We start from the raw sequence: 22,131 nt of genomic DNA, 5'->3' as shown, positions 1-22,131 counted from the left end.
CCTGCAGGAAGGGTACCCTGCACACGGCCAGGGACCTTCTGCTTATTCGCTGCCGGGAGTGCGTGGTCCCAGCCGTGAGTGTGAGGGACAGTGGGCTAGGGCGTCCATGACGAGACCACACTTCACATGCAGACACGGGCCCCCCAGCACCTGGGCTCAGGGTCCGCGTGGGCCCGTGAGCCACGCCCTCCACGCTGTCCTCTGCTGCCGGGCCTAAAGCCGGCCGGCCCTGTGTCCTAGGCCGGCAGCGCTGAGCCCCGCCATGGAGGACGGTCATGAGCTGGACCTCACCTACGTCACCGAGCGCATCATCGCGGTGGCCTTCCCCACGGGCTGCTCCGAGGAGTCCTACCTGCGCAACCTGCAGGAGGTGACGCGCATGCTGAGGTCCAAGCACGGGGACAACTACCTGGTGAGCAGAGCAGAGCCTGGGGACGGTGAGGGGACCGTGAGCGTGGGCGTGGCCAGAAGACCCCGAGTGTGCTGAGACCTGCGTGTGCCCAGCGTCTGGGGGCTCATGCGCTGCGGCGGGGGTGCAGCGCACCTGCAGGTCTCAGTGATCAGACCCTGGGGCTTGGGGGCCTGGGCGGAGGCACGGTGACCTGCGTCCTGCTGCCCACTCCCCAGTGCTGTGGAGGGTCCTGGTGTCCGCAGGGAAGGCAGCTGGTCTTCCGCCTTGCAGGGGACGGCCAGTTCCCTCCTCACGGGCCAGCCGAGGGCAGGGTGGGCGTTCCACAGGCAGGGCCGCCGTTTCAGTCAGGTCCTCGGCATGTCCTCCCCGTGCGCCCAGGTGCCACCACGCAGAGGGGCCCAGCCCCCCCTTGCTGCCTATTGAAATCCCATCCCCACCCTGACCGGTGTGTGAGCCCTCCTTATCTGCAGCAAAGCCGCTAATCTTTGCCGACAAGGCCTCATTGTCATCCTTATCGGCCCTCAGATGACTAAGCGAGCAGCACGAGGTGACGCCTGCGCTGACTCACAGCGCCGTCTGTGTGGAGTGGAGGCAGCTCCCTGGCCCCTGGTGCCCCCGCCCCACAGGGGGGACAGTGTGTGGATGCCCCCGGGATTGTCGCAGCCAGTCCTCGGGGTCTTGGGGGCGTCTCCCTTTCTCACTGAGGCGGGGACCACTCTGAGTCCCCTCCACATGGGGAGCTCTTGGGCCTGAACAGCAGGGGCTGCAATCTGGAGCTTCCCCTTTCCTCTGGGTCGGACCTCGCTGGGTTCAGAGACATAGGGACAAGGACCTTTTTAAAAACCTTGCGTGACATGTGTTTGCCCCGTAACACCCTGAGTGAAGGCCCCGGGGCACTTCTCTGTCCCACCACATCCGAATGGTGTCCTCTGACAGCGGGCCGTGGGCTCGGGACGCCTGCAGGATCCCCAGACACGGCCGAGCCACCCGGGCGGGCTTGTCTTGTGTTTTACTTCCTGACAGTGATACACACGTCAGTCCTCTGTGTCGCACCTGGAGGGCAACTGCGGGTAGAAGTGCTGCTGTTTTCTCTCCGACCCCAGGACTGCGGCTTGTCTGACAGCTTCTCGCCTCCCCCCTGCAGGTGCTGAACCTGTCGGAAAAGAGATACGACCTCACGAAGCTGAACCCCAAGGTAGGCGAACCCCAAGCTAGGCCCGCAGCCCTCTGCACCCCGAGTCCGGGGCACCACGGGGAAGCTGGTCCCGCGGGCGCCGAGGTCCCCTGAGGCCTTTCCTCACGTGGCTGCGGGTGTCAGGAACTGTTCGCGTCCGCTGGTTCCTTTTCAAACTGAGTTTTTTTGAGTTTAAAAGAACTGTAGATACACAGGAAATTGTGAAAATAATGCAGAGAGATTCCTGGGCCTCTGGTCCCGTCCCCGCCAGTGGTGACATCTGCGCAGCTGAGAGTGAGACGCCCAGGCCGGGAAGCCGGCGGGAGTGCGGTCTCCAGAGGCACTCACCCTCCCGGGCACAGGCGCAGCCCTGGCATGCCTGTCACCATCGGACACAGGGCGCTGTCCCGCCCGGGGCTCCCCTCTGCCCCCTGGTGGCTGTGAGGGGCGGAGGGGAGGTGTTTCAGGCTGTCGGACTGGCCCGCAGCCCTCAGGACCGAGAGGCTGCAGCCTGGTGAGCCGCCCGTCCGCTGGCGGACAAAGGCAGGAGGAGGCTGGACGGCACGAGTGTCTCGGCTCTGACTGTGCCGGAGGCCTGGGGCGCCCGTCACCACTGCGTGCCTTTCGGGTTCTGTGACTCTGCTTCCCAGCCATTTTCTGGAACCTTCCATCATTTTACACTATTTCTAGTGCTTTTATAGTAAGATAGAGGTCTGTCTCCCTCTCCATCCCCACCCCCGAAAGAGAGGAAAAGGGGAAGTGACTCAGGACCGGTTGGTGCTGGACACCCACTGTCCTTCCTCCTGTGGACCCGGCTGGGAGGCGTCCCTCCCCCTGAGGAGTGCCTGTGTCCCCAGCGGGGGCCCCTGAGGGCTCGTCTGTGCCTGGGTCCTGGGGGGAAAGGCTGGCTGTAATGTCCCAAACAGGGCCTGAGAGTGCAGGAGCGAGGGCAGCAGCCAGCCCGCCCGCCCCCCATCTCGCAGCCCTGCGGCTCCTGGGAGCCCTTCCTGGGATCTGCGGTGAGCTCAGGGCAGCAGATAAGACTGGGGCAGAAGTCTCCGGGGCGACGGGGTCCTTGTGTTTCCCTTCCTGGCCCGAGCTGCTGGGTCTGCGCCCTCGAGCGCCACACGTCATGGAGGCAGCCCTCCTGTGGGGCACCCCCGGGCCGGGATGGGAGCTGAGGGAGCCCTGTCCCTGCAGACCCTGGACGTGGGCTGGCCCGAGCTGCACGCACCGCCCCTGGACAAGGTGTGCACCATCTGCAAGGCCCAGGAGTCCTGGCTGAACAGCGACCCCCAGCACGTGGTCGTCATCCACTGCAGGGTGAGCCCCTTGCCCTGGGGCCCCGGGCGGGGCTCCGTCCCCTGGGTGGCCTGAGCCTCGCGAAGGGCCTTTCCTGGCCTCACTGGGACGCCGCGAGCCCGCCGGCTGCCTCTGCAGCTGTTCCCTCCGGGGTGGGGGGGCGGTCTGCAGGGGCTCTCCGTCCTCCCATCCCCGTCCCCGAGTGAGCCCCCGGCCCGGCGAAGCCATCTCTGCCGCGGGCGCCGAGGGGACTGGCTCCTCTTCTGTGTCCGCAGGGCGGGAAAGGGCGCATCGGAGTCGTCATCTCCTCCTACATGCACTTCACCAACGTCTCCGCCAGGTAGGGGCGGCGGCAGCGCACCTGGGACCCAGGATGGGGGGTGGTGTGGCGCGGGGCCTGCGAGTCCCAGGGAACCCGGCTCCAGCAGGGGCCGTGCTGCGTGAGATGGACGCCTCCCAGGGGCGCACGCCGAGGCGGGGCCGCGCTCCGACGGCCTTGCGGAGGCCTTGGGAATGCCGGGAGTGCAGCGCCCCTCTCTCAGGACAGCCCAAATGCGCTATCCAAAGCGGGCATGGTGCAGTCTCCATGGAAACCGCTCACCCCTCGAAGAGAAATGGCCCTGTCGCTGGGGTGCACGTGTCTCTGGCACTGGGAAGCGCTTTGCGTCCTCTTGCCCCTCGGGCCCCTCGAGTCAGCAGCAGACAATTGTCAAGCCTCCCGCTCGAGGCGGGTGGGGGGGACCTGAGGCTGGACGGGGTCAGCGGCTTGCTCCAGCTCTCCTGACCAAGAGCGGAGCCTGGTCTGGCCCACTTCTCGGATGTGGAGAAGTCCTCAGACGCTGAGCTGCCAACACGGAGCGCGGGTCAGCCGTCCATGGGAGTCAGCGAGCTCGGGCCGTGCGGGCCAGGCGGGCTCTGAGCCAGCATGCAGAGCGCCCGGCACACCTCCCAGAGCACCCACGCTCACCCCGATGTCCGGCGACAAGCACCGTCCTCGGGCTGGGCCTTGTCCGGGTCCACGTGTCTCAATGGCCACTCCGTGCGGCCGGAGCTGCTCCGTCCTGAGGAAACACGAGCCTGTTCCTGGGAGCCGACAGCCCCTTCCTCGCCCGCACGGCACCGCGGGTGAAACCTGACTTTCGGAGTGTTTTCTCTGGGAGCAAACTGGGAGCTCGAGCCTGCCAGGGAGGAAACCCAACCCCCCGGTGAAAGGCAGACCCTTCTCCGGGATAAAGCGCCCTGTGTCTGTGCCAGTTCTGGTCCCATCGGGTCCCTCAGCGGAGTCGGAGGCATTTGGATGGAGACCAGGTCCCCTGTGGGGCTCCACACAGCACCCATGTTCCTGCATGCCTGCGCAGCCCCGCAGCTCTGTCTGGAGCCTTGGCTGTGCCCTCAGGCCGGCCTGGAGGTCTCCAAGGCGTGGAGACGGACAGCTTTCTCCCACGTTACCGACACGCGCCCTAAATGCCGCCTTCCCGGGCAGTCGAGGCATGCCCCCTCCGCCGCACGTCCAGGCTGTCTCCGCGACCCTCCCACCTCCACCTCTGCCTGTGACACGGGCGCTCACGGCATTCATCGGCCCATTGCTTTGAGGCCCTGGGACGGGGCTGGTGCTCAGCACCCGCAGGAACGGCCGGATCAGGCCCTTCTCGGTGGCACAGTGAAGGCACAGTGGTTCGTGACCCGCGTTGCTGAGTTCCCACCCTCTTCTGCGTTGCACCGGCAGCCATTGAAGACGTCGCCCTCCCCCCCGTGCTGTGCTGCCTCTCCAAGTTGCTTCCAGGCTTCGTCAGAACTGCAGCAACCCCACTGTGACGAGCTGCCACCGTCTGACTGTCCCTGCGATGGTCTCTTCAGACGCTGTCTCCGGGGATCATCCCCGGGAGGCCTTGGTCACAAACGTTGCCCCAGGATCAAAACAGAAACCTTGGTCACGGCAGGAAGAATCAGCAACGTAAAGGAAGATGCACCCTGGGGAAGACGGGGTTGGAGCTACAGGTGGAGTCTGAATAGCACTAACGCGGATGATGGCGCTCCCGCCAGACACGAGCGCTGCCCCGCAGGGTGTGGCGCGGGCTCGGGGTCAGACGTCACGTCCCGAACTCCGCCAGGCTCTGCCAGAGCCCCCCGGCACCAGACTCCCTGTTCAGGGGCCCGGCCGGCGCCTGCCTATGGGGACGGGCTGGCAGGGACTCCCGGTAGCCACACGTGTGGCACAGCTGAGTGCCGTGGCTGCCGTGTCCTGCAGGAACGGGACCCTGCCTCCCGGTGTCCACTGCGGCCTCGGCGTGTGTCTGTGGAAGACTGGGGTCCGAGAGGAGATGCTGAAGTGGACCCTACCGGTGCAGGAAAAATGGAGCTCCTCGTGGGCACCCGGGCCCCAGCGGCGTCCGAGGGGACCTAACACTCTCTCTGCCTCTCTTGCCTCCCCAGCGCCGACCAGGCCCTCGACAGGTTCGCGATGAAGAAGTACTATGATGACAAAGTCTCGGCCTTGATGCAGCCGTCCCAGAAACGGTAGGCACGTCTCCAGGCCCAGGTGGGAGGCGAGCGAGGCTTCTCGTGTGCGAACTTACGGGCAGCACAGGAGGGCGGGGTCGTGGGTGCAGCGGTGAGCCCCTCTCCCTGCTGTGGCCAGGCTGGGCGCCTCTGGTCAGGAGAGACGCCCCTTCACGGGGGTGGCTGTACCCTTCCCGGGATGGTGGTGGCAACACCGAGGTGGCTCGGGGCTCGGCTGAGATCGTCCTCCGCAGCCGTGAGCCCGCAGGTCCCCGTGGCAGGACCCGCTGCCGTCGTGTGCTGCACAAACCCAGCAGCCTGGAACAATGGACCCCAGTGTGTGAATCGCAGGCGTAAACCACAGATTTTTCTTGTTTTTAGCATAAGTGAGGCTGAGCCTGCTGGTGGCTGGAGGTGGGAGGCGGCCCACCCTTGACTGGGGGCAGTGGCCTGGGCCACTGCCGGGCTCCTCGCAGTCACGGAAGATGTGCTGGACGCACACAGGACAGCAGGCACCACGGGGCGCCCCTCTGTGTGCGGTCAGGCTCTCGGGGAGGAGGGGCGGCTGAGGCCAGGCAGCCTCAGGGCAGGTGGCCGGCTGCACCCTGTCTGAGGTCCCTGCCGCCACCTGCCACCTCGGGCGCCGGCCCCCGGGAGGAAAAGTCCCCGTGCAGACACGTCTCTCTGGCGGCCGCACGCACAGGCAGGGCCTGCGGTCGTCCTGGACGCAGGAGGCGGCGTGTGCCTGGCGCTCGTCTCCCTCTCCGTCCCGCTGGGGTTCGGGAGCCACGGCGCGTGCCCTGGCGCTCAGCTGGCTGTGCTCGACAGGTACGTCCAGTTTCTGAGCGGGCTGCTGGCAGGGACGGTGAAGATGAACGCCGCACCCCTGTTCCTGCACTTTGTCGTCCTGCACGGCACCCCGACCTTCGACGCTGGCGGAGGTGAGTGCCCCACGCGGCCGTGTCAAGAGCCCTGTCCCCACACCGGGCAGGCCTGCGCCCTCTCGGTCCCTGACTGGACAGAGCCGTCTGCGTGGGGCGGGGCTGCTTGCTCATCGGGGGCAGGACTGTGAGGGACCGCAGTGTCCCTTCCGCTGCTGTGCTCGCCGAGGCTGCCTCCCCATGCTGGACGGCAGCTCGGGGCTCCTGTCTCACGCCCCCGCCTCGCCCTCGCAGCGTGCCGGCCCTTCCTCAAGCTGTACCAGGCCATGCAGCCCGTCCACACCTCAGGCATCTAGTAAGTGCGTGGGCCTCCTGGGGCGGGGGGCGGGCGCGATGGGGGGAAGCAGGGAACCCCCAGCCGGCAGGCGCTCTGGCCTCGCTGCCATCCCACCGTCTGGCTGGCTGTGACAGTGTCACCGTGGGGCGTGGCCCACGGGCCTGGGGGCGGAGGGAGCCCCGTGAGGTCAGGAAGGAGGCACGTCCAGCCCCGTGACAGAGTCGTTTGCCGTTGGCCTTCGGCTCCTTTGCACTTCAGAGGAAGAGATGCACGTTCTTAGAACTTTATGAAGTTTGGGGCTTTTTTGGTGTTGGGCTACTAAGCATTTTTTTACGGGCAGTAACGGGAAGTGAGGGGAAGTGAAGAACATTCTCCCCACCGTGTGGCCGCTCGGCAGCCTCTGTCGTGGTTCTGGGCTCACGACGCCCCCATCCCAGGCGACAGCTGTTCCCCCCGCTGCCCACAGAGCCCGCGGCCGCGCACCCCGGGGTGGCCGATGTCGTCAGCACCTGGCTGGCCCGGCAGCTTTCACTTTTTCCCCTCACTATCACGGGGAGCCTCAGGAGCTGGACCCTGGGCCCCTCCAGGTGTCTGTGTACCTCCGGAGGTTCCAGTTCTCGGGTTACTTTTCTGGGATCGTGTTCTCCCCGTAAACCCTGGGGGGATGTAACGACGCATCTCCTCATTTGGTCCAAAGCAACATCAGCCCGGAAAACCAGAGTCGGATCTACATTGCCATCGAGCCGGCCCAGCTCCTGAAAGGGGACATCATGGTGAGTGCCCGGCCCCACCCCTCCGCCCTGTCAACCAGCATCGCTGCCGGGGTCTGTCCCGGCATCACGCGGCGTGTGCTCCAGGGCCGGTGGGTCCCACACAGACTCCACTCCCGGGAGCTCCGGCTCCAGCCTTTGGGGAGCTGCAGGCGGAGGTCTGTGGGGCCAGGGGAGCTTGGTGTGCCTGCCCCGGAGGGTGAGCTGCAGGATCCTGGGTGGGTGGACAGTTCCAGTGAGTCCAAGGAGGACGGGACTGGGGGTGCGACTCGGAATCCCAGGGCTGTGGTTTCTCCTGAAAATGACCTCGGGGCTCCACACACCAGAAAAAAATGCCAGGAATGTTCTCTGATGTTGGCAGAGGTCCCTGTGCGAGTGGTGGGGCGAGTCCCCTGCCAGGGGTTGGTCTGCTCTGCTAAGCCTCTGAGAGGCAGGGCGCTGCTACCCAGACCCGGTCCAGCCACTCCTGGTGCCGGTCGGTGACCTGCCAGGCACACACGTGCATTGCTCCCCCAAGCTCAGCGGGTAGCCTGGTGAGCCCCAGGGCACGGCGCTGGGAAGGCGGCGGGTGGGGAAGGAGGCTCAGGGCCTGTTCTGTGCCAAGGTTCAGATGTGCAGCCTCTCATTTCTCATCAAGGACTCGGCAACAGTTCTGCCTCAGGAAAGGTCCTGAGCTGCTGGTGAGGCTTCTGTAGCTCCGCCCACCGCTCCTCAGGCCCCGGCCCCTCTGTGCAGTGTTGGCCTCTGGGGGATGGGCGGCAGCCCCAAGGCTGCCCAGCGTCCTTGGTCGTGGGCCTCCCCGACGGCCTCCTGTGCTCTGTGGCCTCCCCTTCGTGGCTCTGCTGAGAGTCCGCCTTGCACACAGGTACATCTGCTGCACCCTAACGGGGTTCTGCGGGTGGGGCCACGGGAGCTGTGGCTGTGTCCACCCTCACCGGCTTGGAAATTTACTGGGGGCGGGGGGGGCTGTGCTTGTCATCCTCCAGCTCAGGGCCAGTGGAGGTGCCGCTGCTGGGGAGGCAGGTGACAGCTGCCCATGTGCCACTGTCGGAGCTCGGCTCTCCCCCCACCCCCCCTGCACGTGCGACCCACCGCCTTGCGATGAGCGGGCACTCAAGGTCGGCCTGCAGTCTGCCCTCAGGAAGGGCGGGGCTTCAGGTGTTCGGTAAACACACCAGGGTTATGTAACCTGGGGAGGAATGTACAGGGCAGGCCCGTCACAGCCTGGCAGGCGTCCAGAGCCCGCTCGCCCGGGAAACACACCCCGTCCTGCGTGCCTGGTCTTGCTGCCCCTGCTGTGGCCACTGCAGCTTGTGCTCGAGGCCGAGGGGCTCTCTGACCAGACCCCAGGTGGAGGGCCACCTCCCCCAGGAGTCTGTGTGAACAAATAGTGCCTTTGTGTGTGGTTTCCCGAGGCCCTTGTGCAGGACCAGGGGAGCGGCGGGTCCTTCCCTCTGGCTCTGCACTTTGCTCCAAGGCAGGTGGTTGTAGGGCCCCCACCACGTCCTGTGCTGTTGTGCCTCTGTGTGTGTGTCTCTCACGTACTGTCCCCAGTCTCCCGGACCTGCCTGGGCCTTGGCCCCTGCTGTGGCTGCAGCTGGTCTGGGGAGGGAGCAGCCCTGGGCACTCTGGGGCAGGTGGCCCTGGGGCTCGTTCCCAAACATTGACTCCCAGCCTGAGTGCTCTTCCGTTGCTGACAGAGGTTTGAAGGAAAAACTCCCCTGCGCAGCCTGAGGAGTAAGCAGGCTGCTCACGTACAAGCCTCCGTAAACACCAGATCAGCATCGCCTGAGTCAGAACCCCTTCACGCAGGAGCGCGGCCGCTGTGTGCGTGCTCACCTGGGGGAAACCGAGGTGCAGGGGACAGGCAGGCCGTGGTCACCGAGAGTGCAGGGTTTGCTCCGGGGCATGGGCAGGCGAGCTCGTGGTGGGGAGCGAGGCTGGGACACTGGGCGTGTGTCCCAGCAGGCCACGGGATCATTGGTGACCTGCTATAGCAGCTACGCTGGGCACTGGTGACAGGCCGGGAGCCAGGGGACCCTGGGACTGGGGCCGGCCGGGGACTCTTCCTGGGGTGACCCAGCAGAGGGAGGGACTCAGCAGGAAAGGGTGGCGGTGTGGCGTCCTGCGCTGCCTGGGTCCCCGGGACTGACGGCTCTCCAGGGTCCCTCTCGTGGGCTGCCCTGGGGCTGCCTCCCTCTCAGCCTGTCGTTTCTTAAAGCCTTTGTTTTCCTCGGTGTTTATAAAGTTTGGGGAGCTGCATGGCCACGAGCCTGGACCCCACTTCCTGTTCTTGTCGTCCCCCCCTGGGGCCCCACGTCCCAGGCGCCAGTGGGGAGCAGCAGACATGGAGGTGGTTCCCTTCATCCTTTGCCGATGGGGGACCTCTGTGTGGGGTCTCCTCTGCAGCGTGGAGTGGGGGCCTTGCTGAACAGTCGGCAGGGGCCCTTCGGGATGAGGGGCACCCGGAGGGTGAGGGACACAGCACATCCTGGAGGGACCCAAGGGACGGTCCTTGGCCAGGTCTCCTGCGGAGTCAGAGGCCCCCAGAGAGGTGAGGGAGGCGAGCAAGTGGGAATTGCGCGACTCTGCCAAACTCCTGTTCTGTGGCTGCAGAGGCCCTGGGCGGGGGCCCCAGCTGGGCCCGGGTCTACGTCCCGTGGTGACGGCTCAGCTCGACTGTCACTACGGGACACGCCCGCCGGCTGGTGTGCATTTTCCCACTCCCATCGGTCTGCATCCTGGCCGATGGCCCAGAGGTAGGCCCCCGGGTTCGCCCTCCCTTGTGGGTGAAAGCTCCTCTGGGCCGTGGCTCAGAGGCTCCCCACCGGCCTCCCCGGGTCGCTGGGCCACTTGGGACAGCTGCTGTCACGGACCTCAGTGACCACACAGCATTGTAAGCCCGTCTCTGTCCAGGGCGGGTCTTTTGGGAAGGTCACTGCTTCTGAAAGCCCCCGGCCCCCGCCTCCTGTTCCCCACCAGGGAGGGCGCACCCACCACGCTCTGCTTTCCCGGGCCAGGGACCCCTGGGGGCCCCCGAAGGGGCCTGAGTTCAACGGCGTCCCTGGTGACTCCGAGGCTGGTCTCTAACGACCACCCCAGGGTGTGTGCACAGCCGGGCCAGCCTCCCTGTCTCTGCCCCGCCCCCTCCCCTGTCCTCCTCTCTCTCTGTGTCTCTCACTGCCCCCATCCCATCTGTCCCTACATCGTGGCCCACACAAAAGCATACCTGCTTTTCTTGTGAAAACCGGAAAGGCCCTGGGTCGGAACACAGTGTCCACGACAGAAAACCATCCTCACAGCCCGCCGTCCGGGTTTAGCAAAGAGCTACAGGGTTCCCTTTGGCGGTTGCCCCGAAGGAGACCCCCTTCCGGTGGTCTGCAGCGTTGGCGTGGCCCGTTGGAGGGCTGCGGACTATGACGTTGGGCACCGGGGTTCCAGGAATGGGGGGGGGAGGACCAGCAGCCCCTCCTCCGAGAGCCGTCCTGTGCACCCCCCTCGGAGCCACCCCAGGAGGGGCTGTCCCCACAGCTGCCACGCTTGTCCTCGCCGCAGGTGAAGTGCTACCACAAGAAGTACCGCTCCGCCACCCGCGACGTCGTGTTCCGGCTGCAGTTCCACACGGGGGCCGTGCAGGGCCGCAGCCTCGTGTTCGGGAAGGAGGACCTGGATGGCGCCTGCAGCGGTGAGGGCCCGCCGCATGGGCGGGCGGGGTGCCTGTGGGCCCCCCGAGTTTCCCTGTACCCCCTGCCCCGCCCGCTCACTACCCAGGGGGCAGGGTGATGGCCCATCTCAGGAAAGACTGACAGTCGATCCAGCAAAAACACGTGCTGGAGGGACAGCGAACCACCGACGCTTCCCTCACGGGGGCACCGCCCCGGTCAGCCCGCGGGGACTCTGGCTGTCCCTGCTGTGCCGGCTCCTCACCTCCTCATGGGCTGACAGGGGCTTCTGTTGCAGATGGCCGCTTCCCTGCCAATGGGAAGGTCGAGTTGGTGTTCTCGGCCACCCCCGAGCGGATTCAAGGTGGGTCAGGGCGGACGCCGGCCGGGTTGGTGACGGTGTGTCTGGGGCTCTGTCCTGTCTCCTGCCTTTGCCCACAATGGGGAAGTTTTCCACCACAGGGTGTCAGGCACGGGGTGGGGGGGGACGGGGCCGGGCCTTGGCCCCTGAAGTTCTGTCCCTCCTTCGCGCTGGATGTTTCCTCTTCTCCTTGATGAACAATTGGACATGCCTAAAGAAGATTAGAATTTATTTAGTCTGCAAACATTAGCGCTTAAAATAGATTCTCCTTTTTTCTGAAAACATTTTGAGAGGCATCAGCCCTTCATCATCGAGGCTTGTGGCTCATTTCTGTCCCCGAGATCCCTGTGCATGAACATTCTAACTCAGGGTTTTTTTTTTTAAGACTTTAAAATTTATTTCGAGAGAGATGGGGAGGGAGGGAGAAAGAGAGGGGAAGAAACATCAATGTGGTTGTTTCTCACGTGGCCCCCACTGGGGACCTGGCCCGCAACCCAGACATGTGCCTGACTGGGAATCGAACCAGTGACCCATTGATTCTCAGGCCAGCGCTCAAACCACTGAGCCACACTGGCCAGGGCCTGACTCTGTTTCCCTGGCTGTGTGAAATAAGCCCCCACCTCCGTGCTCGGAGTCACGGAGGAGCACCAGGCCCGTGGGCTCTGAGCCGCCCTGAGGCTGGGCCGGCTCTGGGAAAGGCCCTGGATGACGTTGTGTGTGGACGTGGCCCTCGGAGCCCGGAGCCCCGCAGTGGGGGGAGGGCAGCGCTCGCCTTTCGGGCTCTCTGCGCTCAGCCTCGGGCACACGCTGCCGGCTCGGCCAGACTGACACCAGGTGTCCCCCTGCCCCGCCCCCCGCAGGCTGCGAGCACCTGCGCAACGACCACGGGGTGAGCGTGGACTTCAACACGGCCGACCCGCTGATCCGCTGGGACTCCTACGAGAACCTGAGCGCCGACGGTGAAGGTGCGTTGGGCTGTCTTGCCTCGGTGACATGTCTGTGTCCAAAGTGTCCCCCCAGTGCCAGGAACCGGCTGTCTCTCTGGAGGGGCGGCCCGCCCCCTGGCCGTCTGGGATGCTCGTGGGACCAGGCCTGGGGCGTCGGGGCCGGTGCGGCTCGTGGCAGAGCCATTGTGGGCGGTGGCCAGTCGGTGAAGCTGTCACCTGGGAGTTTCCCTGCCCAATGTCATAGCTGCTCCTTGCTAGGGGCTGGCTCCCACCTCCCGTCCCCTCCCGTCAAACACGGTCACCAGGTGTAGGATGGGGCCGGCCCCGTGGGCAGCAGGTGTTCATTCGGCCTTTTGTCCATCCGCCTGTCGGCCTGCAGTCCTGGTGTTGTGGCCGCCTCATGTCTGTTTCTGGGAGGGCCTCTCGCCCAGGCTCCTGCTCAGCTCGCCCTTGGAGCCAACAGTGTGGGTCGGGTCGAGGCGAAGGAGGGGAGGGCCGCTGGAGGCTGATGGCAGTGGGGGCTTATGGTGCCCCCAGGCCTGTAAGACCACGGGTGGTCCCTCTCGTCCCCAGTTTGAGGGAGAGACAGTCAACACATCTTCTATCCCCCGAACTCCCTCCTGACATCACATAGCCAGGAACCTGTGTCTGGGGGGGGGAGCGACCACGCTCATTTCCAAGGCTCCTGCGCTTCCAGGGCAGGAAGGGACGTCGGTGGCCCGTATTGGGGTCACTGATTGTACGTTCCAGGAGTCACGTGGATCCTCGTCCCCCCTGGGCTTCTGGCAGCATTTTTGACGCCACAGATGGTCCTGGGCAGCGTGGGCGTGGTTTCAAGGTGCTGTGTGACCTCCCCATGTGGGCACCTGCCCGACTCCTGAATGCCTGGGTCCCTGAGCACACCGGGTCCCAGCAGAGGGTCCCCGAAACGCACGTGATCTGTCCTGCGTTCTCACTGTCACTACAAAGCCACCTTCACGGCCGCCCAAGCCCCGCAGACCCTCAGCTTCGTTGGTGTCCAGGCCGCCACCTTCTAGAAGGTGCCCCGTGTCCCTCGATGGAAGATGTCTCCTTCCCAAATCCCCTCCCCCGACTCTCCAAACTCCTCACGCCTCGAGGCGTGGGGCCGGGCAGCTTGGCGAGCCCCTTCCCGGTACCCTTAGCTGTCCCCGGGCCAGCGCTCCCCAGGTTGGGTCCTTGCACAAGGGCATGGGGCACCTCCGCCCCAGAGGTCAGGCCCCAGCGGGCACCGCTCAGCCAGGGCCTCAGCCATGTTGCCTCAGGGCAGACGCTGCCTTTCCCTGCCCCCCACCCCCCTCAGGCCCGGGCCCGGGCTCTCTGCACGCCGTCCTGGGTGGGGTCCGGCCGCTGCCCTCGGCCCAGCCCTTCTCCACTGTCCCGTCCCTCCTGGCAGGCACACTCTCTGGGGACACTGGCTTCCTGCCGTGTCCTGCGTGGAGACCCTTGCCGTCCTTCCTAGTGGGAGACACACTGTGGGCTCCTCGCTGCGGCTGCGTTTCTGCCAAGCCGGGCGCAGCCTCCCTGGCAGCGTCCACAGCACAGGAAAGCAGCAATGTCAGTCACGCGTCTGGTACTCGGAGCCCGAAGGCTGAGCGCGTCGGGCCAGGACACCCGTGCCAGTGCCCCCCCCACAGTGCAACCCCCGCCCCACGCGGGTGCACGGTCCTCTGCCCTCCCTCTCGTCCGTTGCCCGGACAGGCCTTTGCCCCGTGCTCTTCCCTGTGGAAGGTGTGCGGGGTGCTGGAGACCCAGGCCTCCTGCCTGGGGGGATGTGGCTCTGAGTCAAAGGAAAAGGGAGGTGGGAAGAGCTTGTGCAGGAAACGCCGCATGCCGCTCACCCCGCGGAGCGCGAAGGGCCCAGCAGCAGGGGGAGGAGGCGGAGAGGCCCGGCCAGAGCTCTGAGCAGGCAGTGGGCTGTGGACCGAGTGGGCTGGAGGCCTGGCTGCCGGCCCTGCCCTGAGAGGTCCTTCCTCCGCCTCCTGGGCCTCCGAGTCCAGACTCCAGCAAACCTGGCTGCAGCAAGCCCCACCCCTGTGTTTACACCGCTCTGGCCTTTTTGGCGGAGTCAACATCCCCTGCTCTTAGCCAACCGAGTCCTCCACCTTCTGTGCTCGCAGGGGGCGGGGTGGGGCCTCAGGGAGGCACGCCCAGCCCGGGATGCTTTTCCCCTTCCTGCAAAGTCGGGTCCCACAGTCCTACACTGAAGGAGCTGTGGGGTGGGGTGGAAAAAAGGTAAGCCGGAGCGTGCCCGTGTGCGTGTGTGTAGCTTCTGCAAACCCACAAAGACCTGCAACAGAGCCACGGTCGGAGCTGCTCAGCAGACGCAGCTTCCCGAAGGCAGGAGTGCTGGGGGCGGGCGGGGCGGGCGGGAGCTGAGTGACCGCAGACCGGTGGAGGGAGGGACGAGTGGGCCTGGGGGCTGGCAGTCTGGGTCGGCGGTGTCGCTGCCTCTGCTCCGGGCAGAGGACCGGAATGTTCAAATGAGGTGTGTCCCAGAGGACCCACGGGCGGGGGCAGTGCCTGGACGTGTGGGGCGAGGGACAGGGCCCGTGCTGGCCGAAATCACGATCGTGTGGGCTATCTGGGTGGTCACTGCGTCCAGGACACGCTGGCCACCGCCCATGCTGAATCCCCGCCGCATTCCAGAGCCGAGCCCGGGGCCGCCGGGAGCACTGCAGCCTCCCCGAAGCTGGGTCCCGCAGTGGGGCGTGTCCCTGCCCAGGAGACATGTGCTTCTGGTTGGAACGCCTCACTCCTCCGCTTCCTCTATTTTTCTTTCCTGATCTGTGTTTCTCCAAGAATTTAGAGCCTGCTCGTCTCTGGAAAACATTCGCCAAGAGCGCAGCTTGGCTCCAAAGGCGGGGGTTCTCAGCGGCCCCCCGGCAGGCAGGCGTGCTGGTGCCAGCACCCTGGGGCCACCCGCCTGCAGCTCAGAGGGCTCTGCGTCCTTTCTGTTGGGGCGCCCAGCTGCACCCGAAGGGGAAGGGGCGCTGCCTGCAGCACGGAGGCGTTCCTGGAACTCCTCGGGGGAGAGCAGAGGGCTTGTCTGTCCAGGGGTGCGGGCCGTGCTTACTCCCTTGGGGACTTAGTGGCTTATCACTGTCTTTGACCTCCCCCCAAAAAAAGAATAAAGAGAAAGTGAAGCAGAGGGCTCCTGTCCTCTAACCCTAGACATGTCCGTCACCGTCTGTCACCCAACGTCCGGTGTTTGCAGATTCTCAGAGGCCCGAGTGCAGGCAGCTCGCCGCCCCGGGCTCTCTCTGCAGCGGGGAGTAATCTGCTATAGAAGCAGGGGAGTCTGTAATTAGCACCATGCAGAGGGGCCCTGTTGCAGCCGAGTGACAGCAGACCCGGTGGCGGGGTGGTGGCGGGCCCGGGTGTGAAGAAAGGACGGACGGGCTGCCGGGGCCTCTGAATCAGCACAGCGGCCTGTGGAACCTGGGTGAGGTTTTGGAAGTCCGTTCCTGTTCCCCAGTCTCTGGGTCCCTGCACGGACACAGTGCCCCGGGGCAGCCCTTGGGGACAGCCGCTGGCCAGGTGACTTCTCTGCAGATAAGGAAGGTGAGGCACCAAGCATCCAGTAACTCACCCAGGTCAGCCGGCTGTGGCCAAGCCAGGCCGCAGCCCAGGTGGATTGTGCCAGAAAGTCGAGAAGGAGAGTGAAGACACGCAGCTAAGTCACTCTCAGGTGACGGCCTTCAGCCCGTGTGCCGCCGGCAGCTGTGGGATGTGTGGGGCCCAACCAGCTGTTCACCAGAGACACTGGCCTCTTCTCCTTAGAAGGTCGAGTTTAGGAAATGGGAACAGAAAAAGGTTGAAAATAGCAGTTTGAATGGAAAAGGCCAGCAAGCTTAGGCCACAAGGGAGGCACAAGGGACCAAGACAGTCGCCCTGAGGACACGGTGACCATCCAGGGGTCTGGCAGGTCCTGGAAGAGGGCGGGAGCAGGGTGCGGGGAGGGAGGAGCGCCAGCAGGGCGGGCTCAGTCCCCCGCGTGTCTCCTCTGTCATGAGTTCGCGGCCACTGTTTTCACACGCGGGTGCACTCCGGGGTCAGGCGGACAGGTGTGTCTGTACAAGGTGCTGCAGGAAGTGCTGCAGGAAGGCACGGTCCACCTGCCATGCCCTCTGCGCCCTGCAGGGCCCCCGTGGTCGATGACCGGGCCGCCGGGCACACGCCGAGGAACAGGGGCCCTGTGGTCTCGGGCCCGACCTCACGACCCTGAGCGCATGGAGCCGCGACCGACACGCAGCCGCATTCGCTCCGCTGGGTGCGCAGTCCCAGGGGTTCGCTCCCCGTCCTGCAAGAAGGGCCCTTCCCTCTGCACATCCCCTGCGGGTCCCTGACCCCCACCCCAGCGCCAGGTGGGCTCGGGCCTGTGGGGCTGCGTCTGCTCAGACTGCTGGACGCAGGGGCGGGTGAAGGCGTCTCCTCCCTCTTGTCCTGGGCACTTCTCCAGGGACGGCGCCGTTGTGGTTGCCCTCTGTGGCCACGGGGAGTTGCGGGGACTGTTTCAGTCCATGCCTCCGCTTGGAGGGACGTTGTGAGGTGCTGAGTGGCGTGGCTGGGTAGCCCAGTGAGGGAGTCATCCAGAGAGTGTCCACAAGGGGCTGCCGGGGGCACAGTGACTGTCAGTGGCCAGCGGGCCATGGGTGGAGAAGCAGCCCGTCCCAAGGTGGGGCAGGATGGGCGGGGGCTCTGGGCATGGGGGAAGGAGCTGATTGGCACTGATGGCAGAGACAGCGCACAGCCCGCGGCACCCGCTTCAGCCCAGGGAAGGGACGGAAAACTGCCACCGTCCACCCAGCAGCCGCAGAACACCTGGCTCTGCCTGGGACAAGGAGCCCCTTCAGGAGCAGCAGGGAGGACAGCAGGCTGTGTGAGGGTGTGTGGATGTCACACTCTCACGGTCTTTGCAGCGAGTGATCTGTCGGGTTCTCGGGCTCCCCAGCTGTGGCCACGGCCAGTCCTCTGGCTGCCCGCCCCGGCCTGGTGCTGTGTGACCCCCTCCGTGTCGTGGGGACTGTGATCCCCACAGGGCAGACAGTTGGTCAAAGTGACTGTGTGCAGAGCGGCAGGAGGAGCCCCGACCCGCAGCTCCCGCCTCGCTGTGCCTCCTGACGGGCAGCGGGGGGAGATGTGGTTTGGGGGTCTGCTTCGGTGTCCCAGCCCTGCCGCACTCGCGTCGGCCCCTTCTGGCCCGGAGACACTGCAGGAAGACCCGGGGCGGGTCCCTGCCCTTCCTGTTTCCATCAAGCGACACACTCAGACGCGAGCAGGTGTGTGTGTGGTCCTGTGTCGCTGAGTCGGAAGAACTCGCTGCCTGGCCTCAGCAGAGGCTCGGGAGGCACCGATGCGGGTGGAGGGAGGCCACCCTGGCCCGACCGACATGCCGGTTCGTTCTCGGGTCCTGGGGGTTTACATGCTGAGAGAGCTCAGCGTTCAGACTGAGATGGGATCACCCGGGTGCCCTCACGGCACGTGAGCCCCAGCGGCCCGCTCTGCGCGACACGGTGGAAAGGCAGCAAGGGCCTGCAGCTGGTCCTGGGAATTGCTTTTCGTTGCCGTTCAGGCACACAGAATTAGGGGACCCTAGAGGCGTGTTGGCCCCTAATTACTGTGAGTGATCTGTTGCAAATTCACCTCTTGGCGTAGATGGGGCCACGCCGACCCCAGGGCCCGAAGCCGTCACCCTTGCCTGACCGCCCTCCCCTGTTCTCTCCCGCAGTGCCGCACACGCAGGGCCCGGTGGACGGCAGTCTCTACGCCAAGGTGAGGAAGAAGAGCGCCTCGGATCCCAGCGTCCCGGGCGGGGCCCCGGCCGCCCCCACCGCCAGCAGCCCAGACCACAGCGACCACACCCTGTCGGTCAGCAGCGACTCGGGCCACTCCACCGCCTCCGTGAGGACCGACAGGACCGAGGAGCACCTGGCTCCGGGGCCCAAGAGGGGCCTGAGCGCCCAGGAGAAGGCTGAGCTGGATCAGCTGCTCAGCGGCTTTGGCCTGGACGATTCCGGAAGCCCCCTGAAGGATATGACTGAGGCTCGCAGCCAGCTCAGCGGGACGCGCCACGTCGTGCCGGCCCAGGTCCACGCGAACGGAGACGCGGCGCCCAAGGACCGGGAGACGGACATCCTGGACGACGAGCTGCCCGGCCATGACCTGCGCAGTGCGGACAGCGTCGGGACCCTGTCCTCCTCGGAGGGGCCCCCGTCGGCCCCCTCGGGCCCCTTCGCCTGCCCCCAGAGCAGCCACAACTCGCTGCTGTCCGAGGGCTTCGGCAGCAGCTCCGGCGAAGACCAACACGGCGCTCTGGCCCCGGACCTGGGCCTCGGCGTGGGGCCCCCGTGTGAGCGGGAGGCTTTCGGGAGCTGCGAGCCCAAGCAGCGGCAGCCCGTGCTGGGGACGCCCTGCGCGTCCGCACAGACACAGGCCTATGAGCAGAGCGGCTACTCCACGCAGACCTGGGTGCGGCAGCAGCAGATGGTGGCCGCCCACCAGTATGGCTTCGCCCTCGATGGGGAGGCCCGGCTTGTCGGCCGCGGCCCAGCGGACGGTTCCCGCCTGGCGCAGGCCCAGCCCAGGCTCCTGGTCACCCTCACCCACGGGGCCAGCAGCAGGGCGCCCACACAGAGGGGCACAGGCCCTGGGTCACTTCCGCCCGACACCCAGCGGCCCCCTCCCAGCAAAGCGTTGAAAGCCAGGTTCCCAGATGGCAGCATCATGAATGGGACAGGCCCAGGGCCCAGCCCAGACCCCTCCCCAGGCTCGCCCACCCTGGACATCGACCAGTCCATTGAGCAGCTCAACAGGCTGATCTTGGAGCTGGACCCCACCTTCGAGCCCCTCCCCACCCACTTGAGCACGCTGGGCGGCCAGGCCAATGGCCCTGCAGCCCTGGACGGCGTGGGAGGCGGGCTCCGGGCAAGCAGCCGCCTGCAGGACCGAGGAGAGGACCCCGGCCGGGGCCCCGCGCAGCAAGGTGAGCTGGCGTTTCACGGGGACGCACCTACTGTGCCCACGTTCCATAGCAGAGCGCTAGAGCAGCACGCAGGTCCTTTGCTGGAGGAGGAGCAGGGTGGAGAGCTGGCCCCGGGCGCAGCCTCATGGGACAGGGAGGTAACTGCACAGCCCTGGTGTGCGAGGTGTCCCTGAACTGGCCACGCAGGGGGCCCATGGCAGAGTACAGGACAGAGGGCTGTGCCAGCGGGTGGAGGGTGGGGGTGCAGAGAGACGATGGGAGGGGAGGAGGGGCAGGTTCAGCAGATGGGGCTGGGGGGTGCAGTGGTGGAGTCCAGGCCTTGAGGCCCAGCTCCAGGGCCCAGCACAGCGGGGGTACAGCTGCTGGGGGCCCATGTGCACCCCTGCAGCAGGGGGCCGCGCTGGCTCGGGAGGTGGGCTGCACGGCCCTTGCCCCTGGGATGTGGGATGGGGGGGTGGGGGCCGCCAGGCCGGGCCTTTCTGCCCAGGTGCTCATCCTGGGGGTGCCAGGGGTGCTGTGGCGGACGGGCAGGGACCTCCGAGTGCAGGACAGGCTGTGATGACGGGTACAGGGCGGTGTGGACATGGGCCCGTGTCAGGGTCGGTCTGTGGCCCTCTGTCTTGTGGAGGCACGAGGCTGAGGGCCCGGAGAGCTGGCTGGCCTGGCCTGTACGGACGTCCGCGGGCAGAGGGCTGCCGTGTCAGGTTGGGGGCCGTGGGTCAATGGCCAGTGTGCGAAGGCCACAGGGAGAATGTGCATCTAGAAGGTTCTACACAGAGAAGATGCGCCCGGGTCGGGCATTCAAGGCTGCTGAGGTCTGTGGCCGTGGAGCCTACCTGCTCTGCTCTGGCAGGGCCTGGACCCAGAGGTCCCCCTGGGGCTGAGAGTGTGGTGACTTCGGGTGCTGTGCCTCGGGGGGCCGTCCTTAAATTGCTTCACGAAGTTTCCGCTGTCGTTACGGGAACTTCAGTTTCGCTCTCAGACCGTCTTTAGTTGCTCGTGTTATAAAAACAAGTTGATGACGCTTTGTAAGAAAAGGGACCTGAGCACACGAAGAACAAGCCAGCAGAGTTCAGCGGGTTTGGCTGTTACTGCGTGACTTCGCTCGAGTGCTTTTGGGGCCATTGCATTCGCTTTCAGGGGAATCGTAGGCCTTAGAGGGGTTCCTCCTGCTTTTAGTGCCGCAGCAGCATCAGCAAACTGGACACTGGTCTGCAAGACTTTTTTGGAATTTGGAAATGACCTCCTATCGGGAAGCCGGTGCCACAGCTGACCCTGGGCAGCAAACAGCTGAGCTAGCGGTAGGGCTCGCGGCCTTGGGCCCTGAGCCCCCGCGCCCCCCGGGGGCTCCCGCGCCAACTCAGTGCTGGGCTGGGAGCTACCGAGCTGAGACGCAGGATACCATGGGCCCTGAGCCTGGGCGGGCCTCCAGCAGGCACGTACTGGGACACTGGCCGTTGTCCCCGCTGTAAAGGGCACACGCCACCATGCAGCCTTCACCCCGTCGGGTCCAGGACGTCCTCACCTTCCCCGGAGACGCCTGGCACCCACAGCCTCCTCTGCTGTCTGTCTCCACCCCGGGTATTTCCCATGAACAGAATCACGTGACACATGGCCACCCAAGTCTGCCTCTTTCTCTGAGCGACACGCTCTCCCGGCTTCAGAGCAGCGCTGCCCGTCCGGGCTCCGTCCCGGTTTAGGGCCGTGCCCGTCTGTTGGGTGGCTGGGCGGTCGCGCTGCTTCCACCCTCTGGCCCCCGATGGTGCTGTTCCGAGGGTTCACGCACAGGTCCTGCTGTGCACACCTGTCCTCGGTGCTTTGGAGCAGAAACCCGGCGGGGCCGCGGGGCCGCAAGGCGATTCTTTGTTTGGGAGGCTGGGGAGCCGCCCCTTGGAGGTCTGAGGGTCGGCTTCGAGGATGCTGGCCTCGGGGTGGGTGGCTTGTTTCCTGACGCTGGCCCAGGGGCACTGGCTGGTCTGCACAGAGGCCCCGAGGGACACTTGGGGTAGGGGAAGGCCTGATTCCTCTCACACAGGGCTGGGGGTGGCAAGGAGACCTCCACGTCGGGATAGAGGTCAGGGACGGGCCTGGGAGTCACGGCCCCCGGCTTCGGTACTGAGGCCGCGCGCACACCCACCCACAGCGTCATCCGCTGGAGGCAGCCCTGCCAGTGGGCGGCCCTGGGTCGCGAGTGCAAACACCGCAGCCACTGAGAGGTGGGGGGCCTGAGCAGGACCGGAAGACCGGGTGTCCGAGGAATTTCAAAGGCAGCCCCACGCATCTCTCCTCGCAGGCCCCTCGGGGGACGAGCCGCTGCGCAGAAGGTTCCGGAAGCTGAGCCTCGGGCAGTATGACAACGATGCTGGGGGGCAGCTGGCCTTCTCCAGGTGTGCGTGGGGGAAGCCCCCGGGTGTGGAGCAGGCTCCGAGCCTGGTTCCTTACCTGTCTCCAACCGATGCCAAAGAGGTACGGCCACGCCTGCCCAGAGCCCCGTCCCCGAGAGCAGGGCCCCCACACCCGTCATCACACAGACAGGGCTCCACCTGAGAGGCAGGTGTGTCGTCTGCTGGGTCTGGGCGACTCCAGGCCACACGGCCACCTGAGCCTCTGCTCTGACCCGTGAGTGTGGCTGAGAAGCAGAGCAGCGGACTTGTGTGAGGTCAGGGCTTGCGGGAGGGGGGGTCAGTGGGAGGTCAGCGGCAGCAGAGGTGAACAGACTCCCCAAAGTCATCAGGCAGCCCGGACCCCCACCCAGTCTTCAAGGGCCACAGAGGGAAGCTGGG

General features: G+C 65.9%; 1 protein-coding gene across 7 annotated transcripts in view; it reads left to right on the top strand.

The window, feature by feature from the left end:
• The window catches only part of TNS3 (tensin 3), a 106,434-nt gene that overhangs the window by 57,009 nt on the left and 27,294 nt on the right, over nt 1-22,131 (top strand). For all 7 annotated transcript variants that reach the window (XM_053926993.2, XM_053926990.2, XM_053926991.2 and 4 more), the window contains 13 exons: nt 241-412; nt 1,557-1,607; nt 2,787-2,909; nt 3,164-3,228; nt 5,322-5,405; nt 6,216-6,328; nt 6,563-6,623; nt 7,303-7,378; nt 10,931-11,060; nt 11,336-11,401; nt 12,259-12,363; nt 18,095-19,348; nt 21,642-21,814. In XM_053926993.2, the coding sequence (XP_053782968.1) occupies nt 263-412; nt 1,557-1,607; nt 2,787-2,909; nt 3,164-3,228; nt 5,322-5,405; nt 6,216-6,328; nt 6,563-6,623; nt 7,303-7,378; nt 10,931-11,060; nt 11,336-11,401; nt 12,259-12,363; nt 18,095-19,348; nt 21,642-21,814 (2,451 nt within the window). In that variant the 5' untranslated portion in view covers nt 241-262. The remainder of the gene's footprint in view (nt 1-240; nt 413-1,556; nt 1,608-2,786; nt 2,910-3,163; nt 3,229-5,321; nt 5,406-6,215; nt 6,329-6,562; nt 6,624-7,302; nt 7,379-10,930; nt 11,061-11,335; nt 11,402-12,258; nt 12,364-18,094; nt 19,349-21,641; nt 21,815-22,131) is intronic.

This window comes from Desmodus rotundus, chromosome 6 (assembly GCF_022682495.2).
Source record: "Desmodus rotundus isolate HL8 chromosome 6, HLdesRot8A.1, whole genome shotgun sequence".
In the NCBI taxonomy this organism is placed as follows: Eukaryota; Metazoa; Chordata; class Mammalia; order Chiroptera; family Phyllostomidae; genus Desmodus; species Desmodus rotundus.
This window is presented reverse-complemented; position numbering and strand designations above follow the sequence as displayed.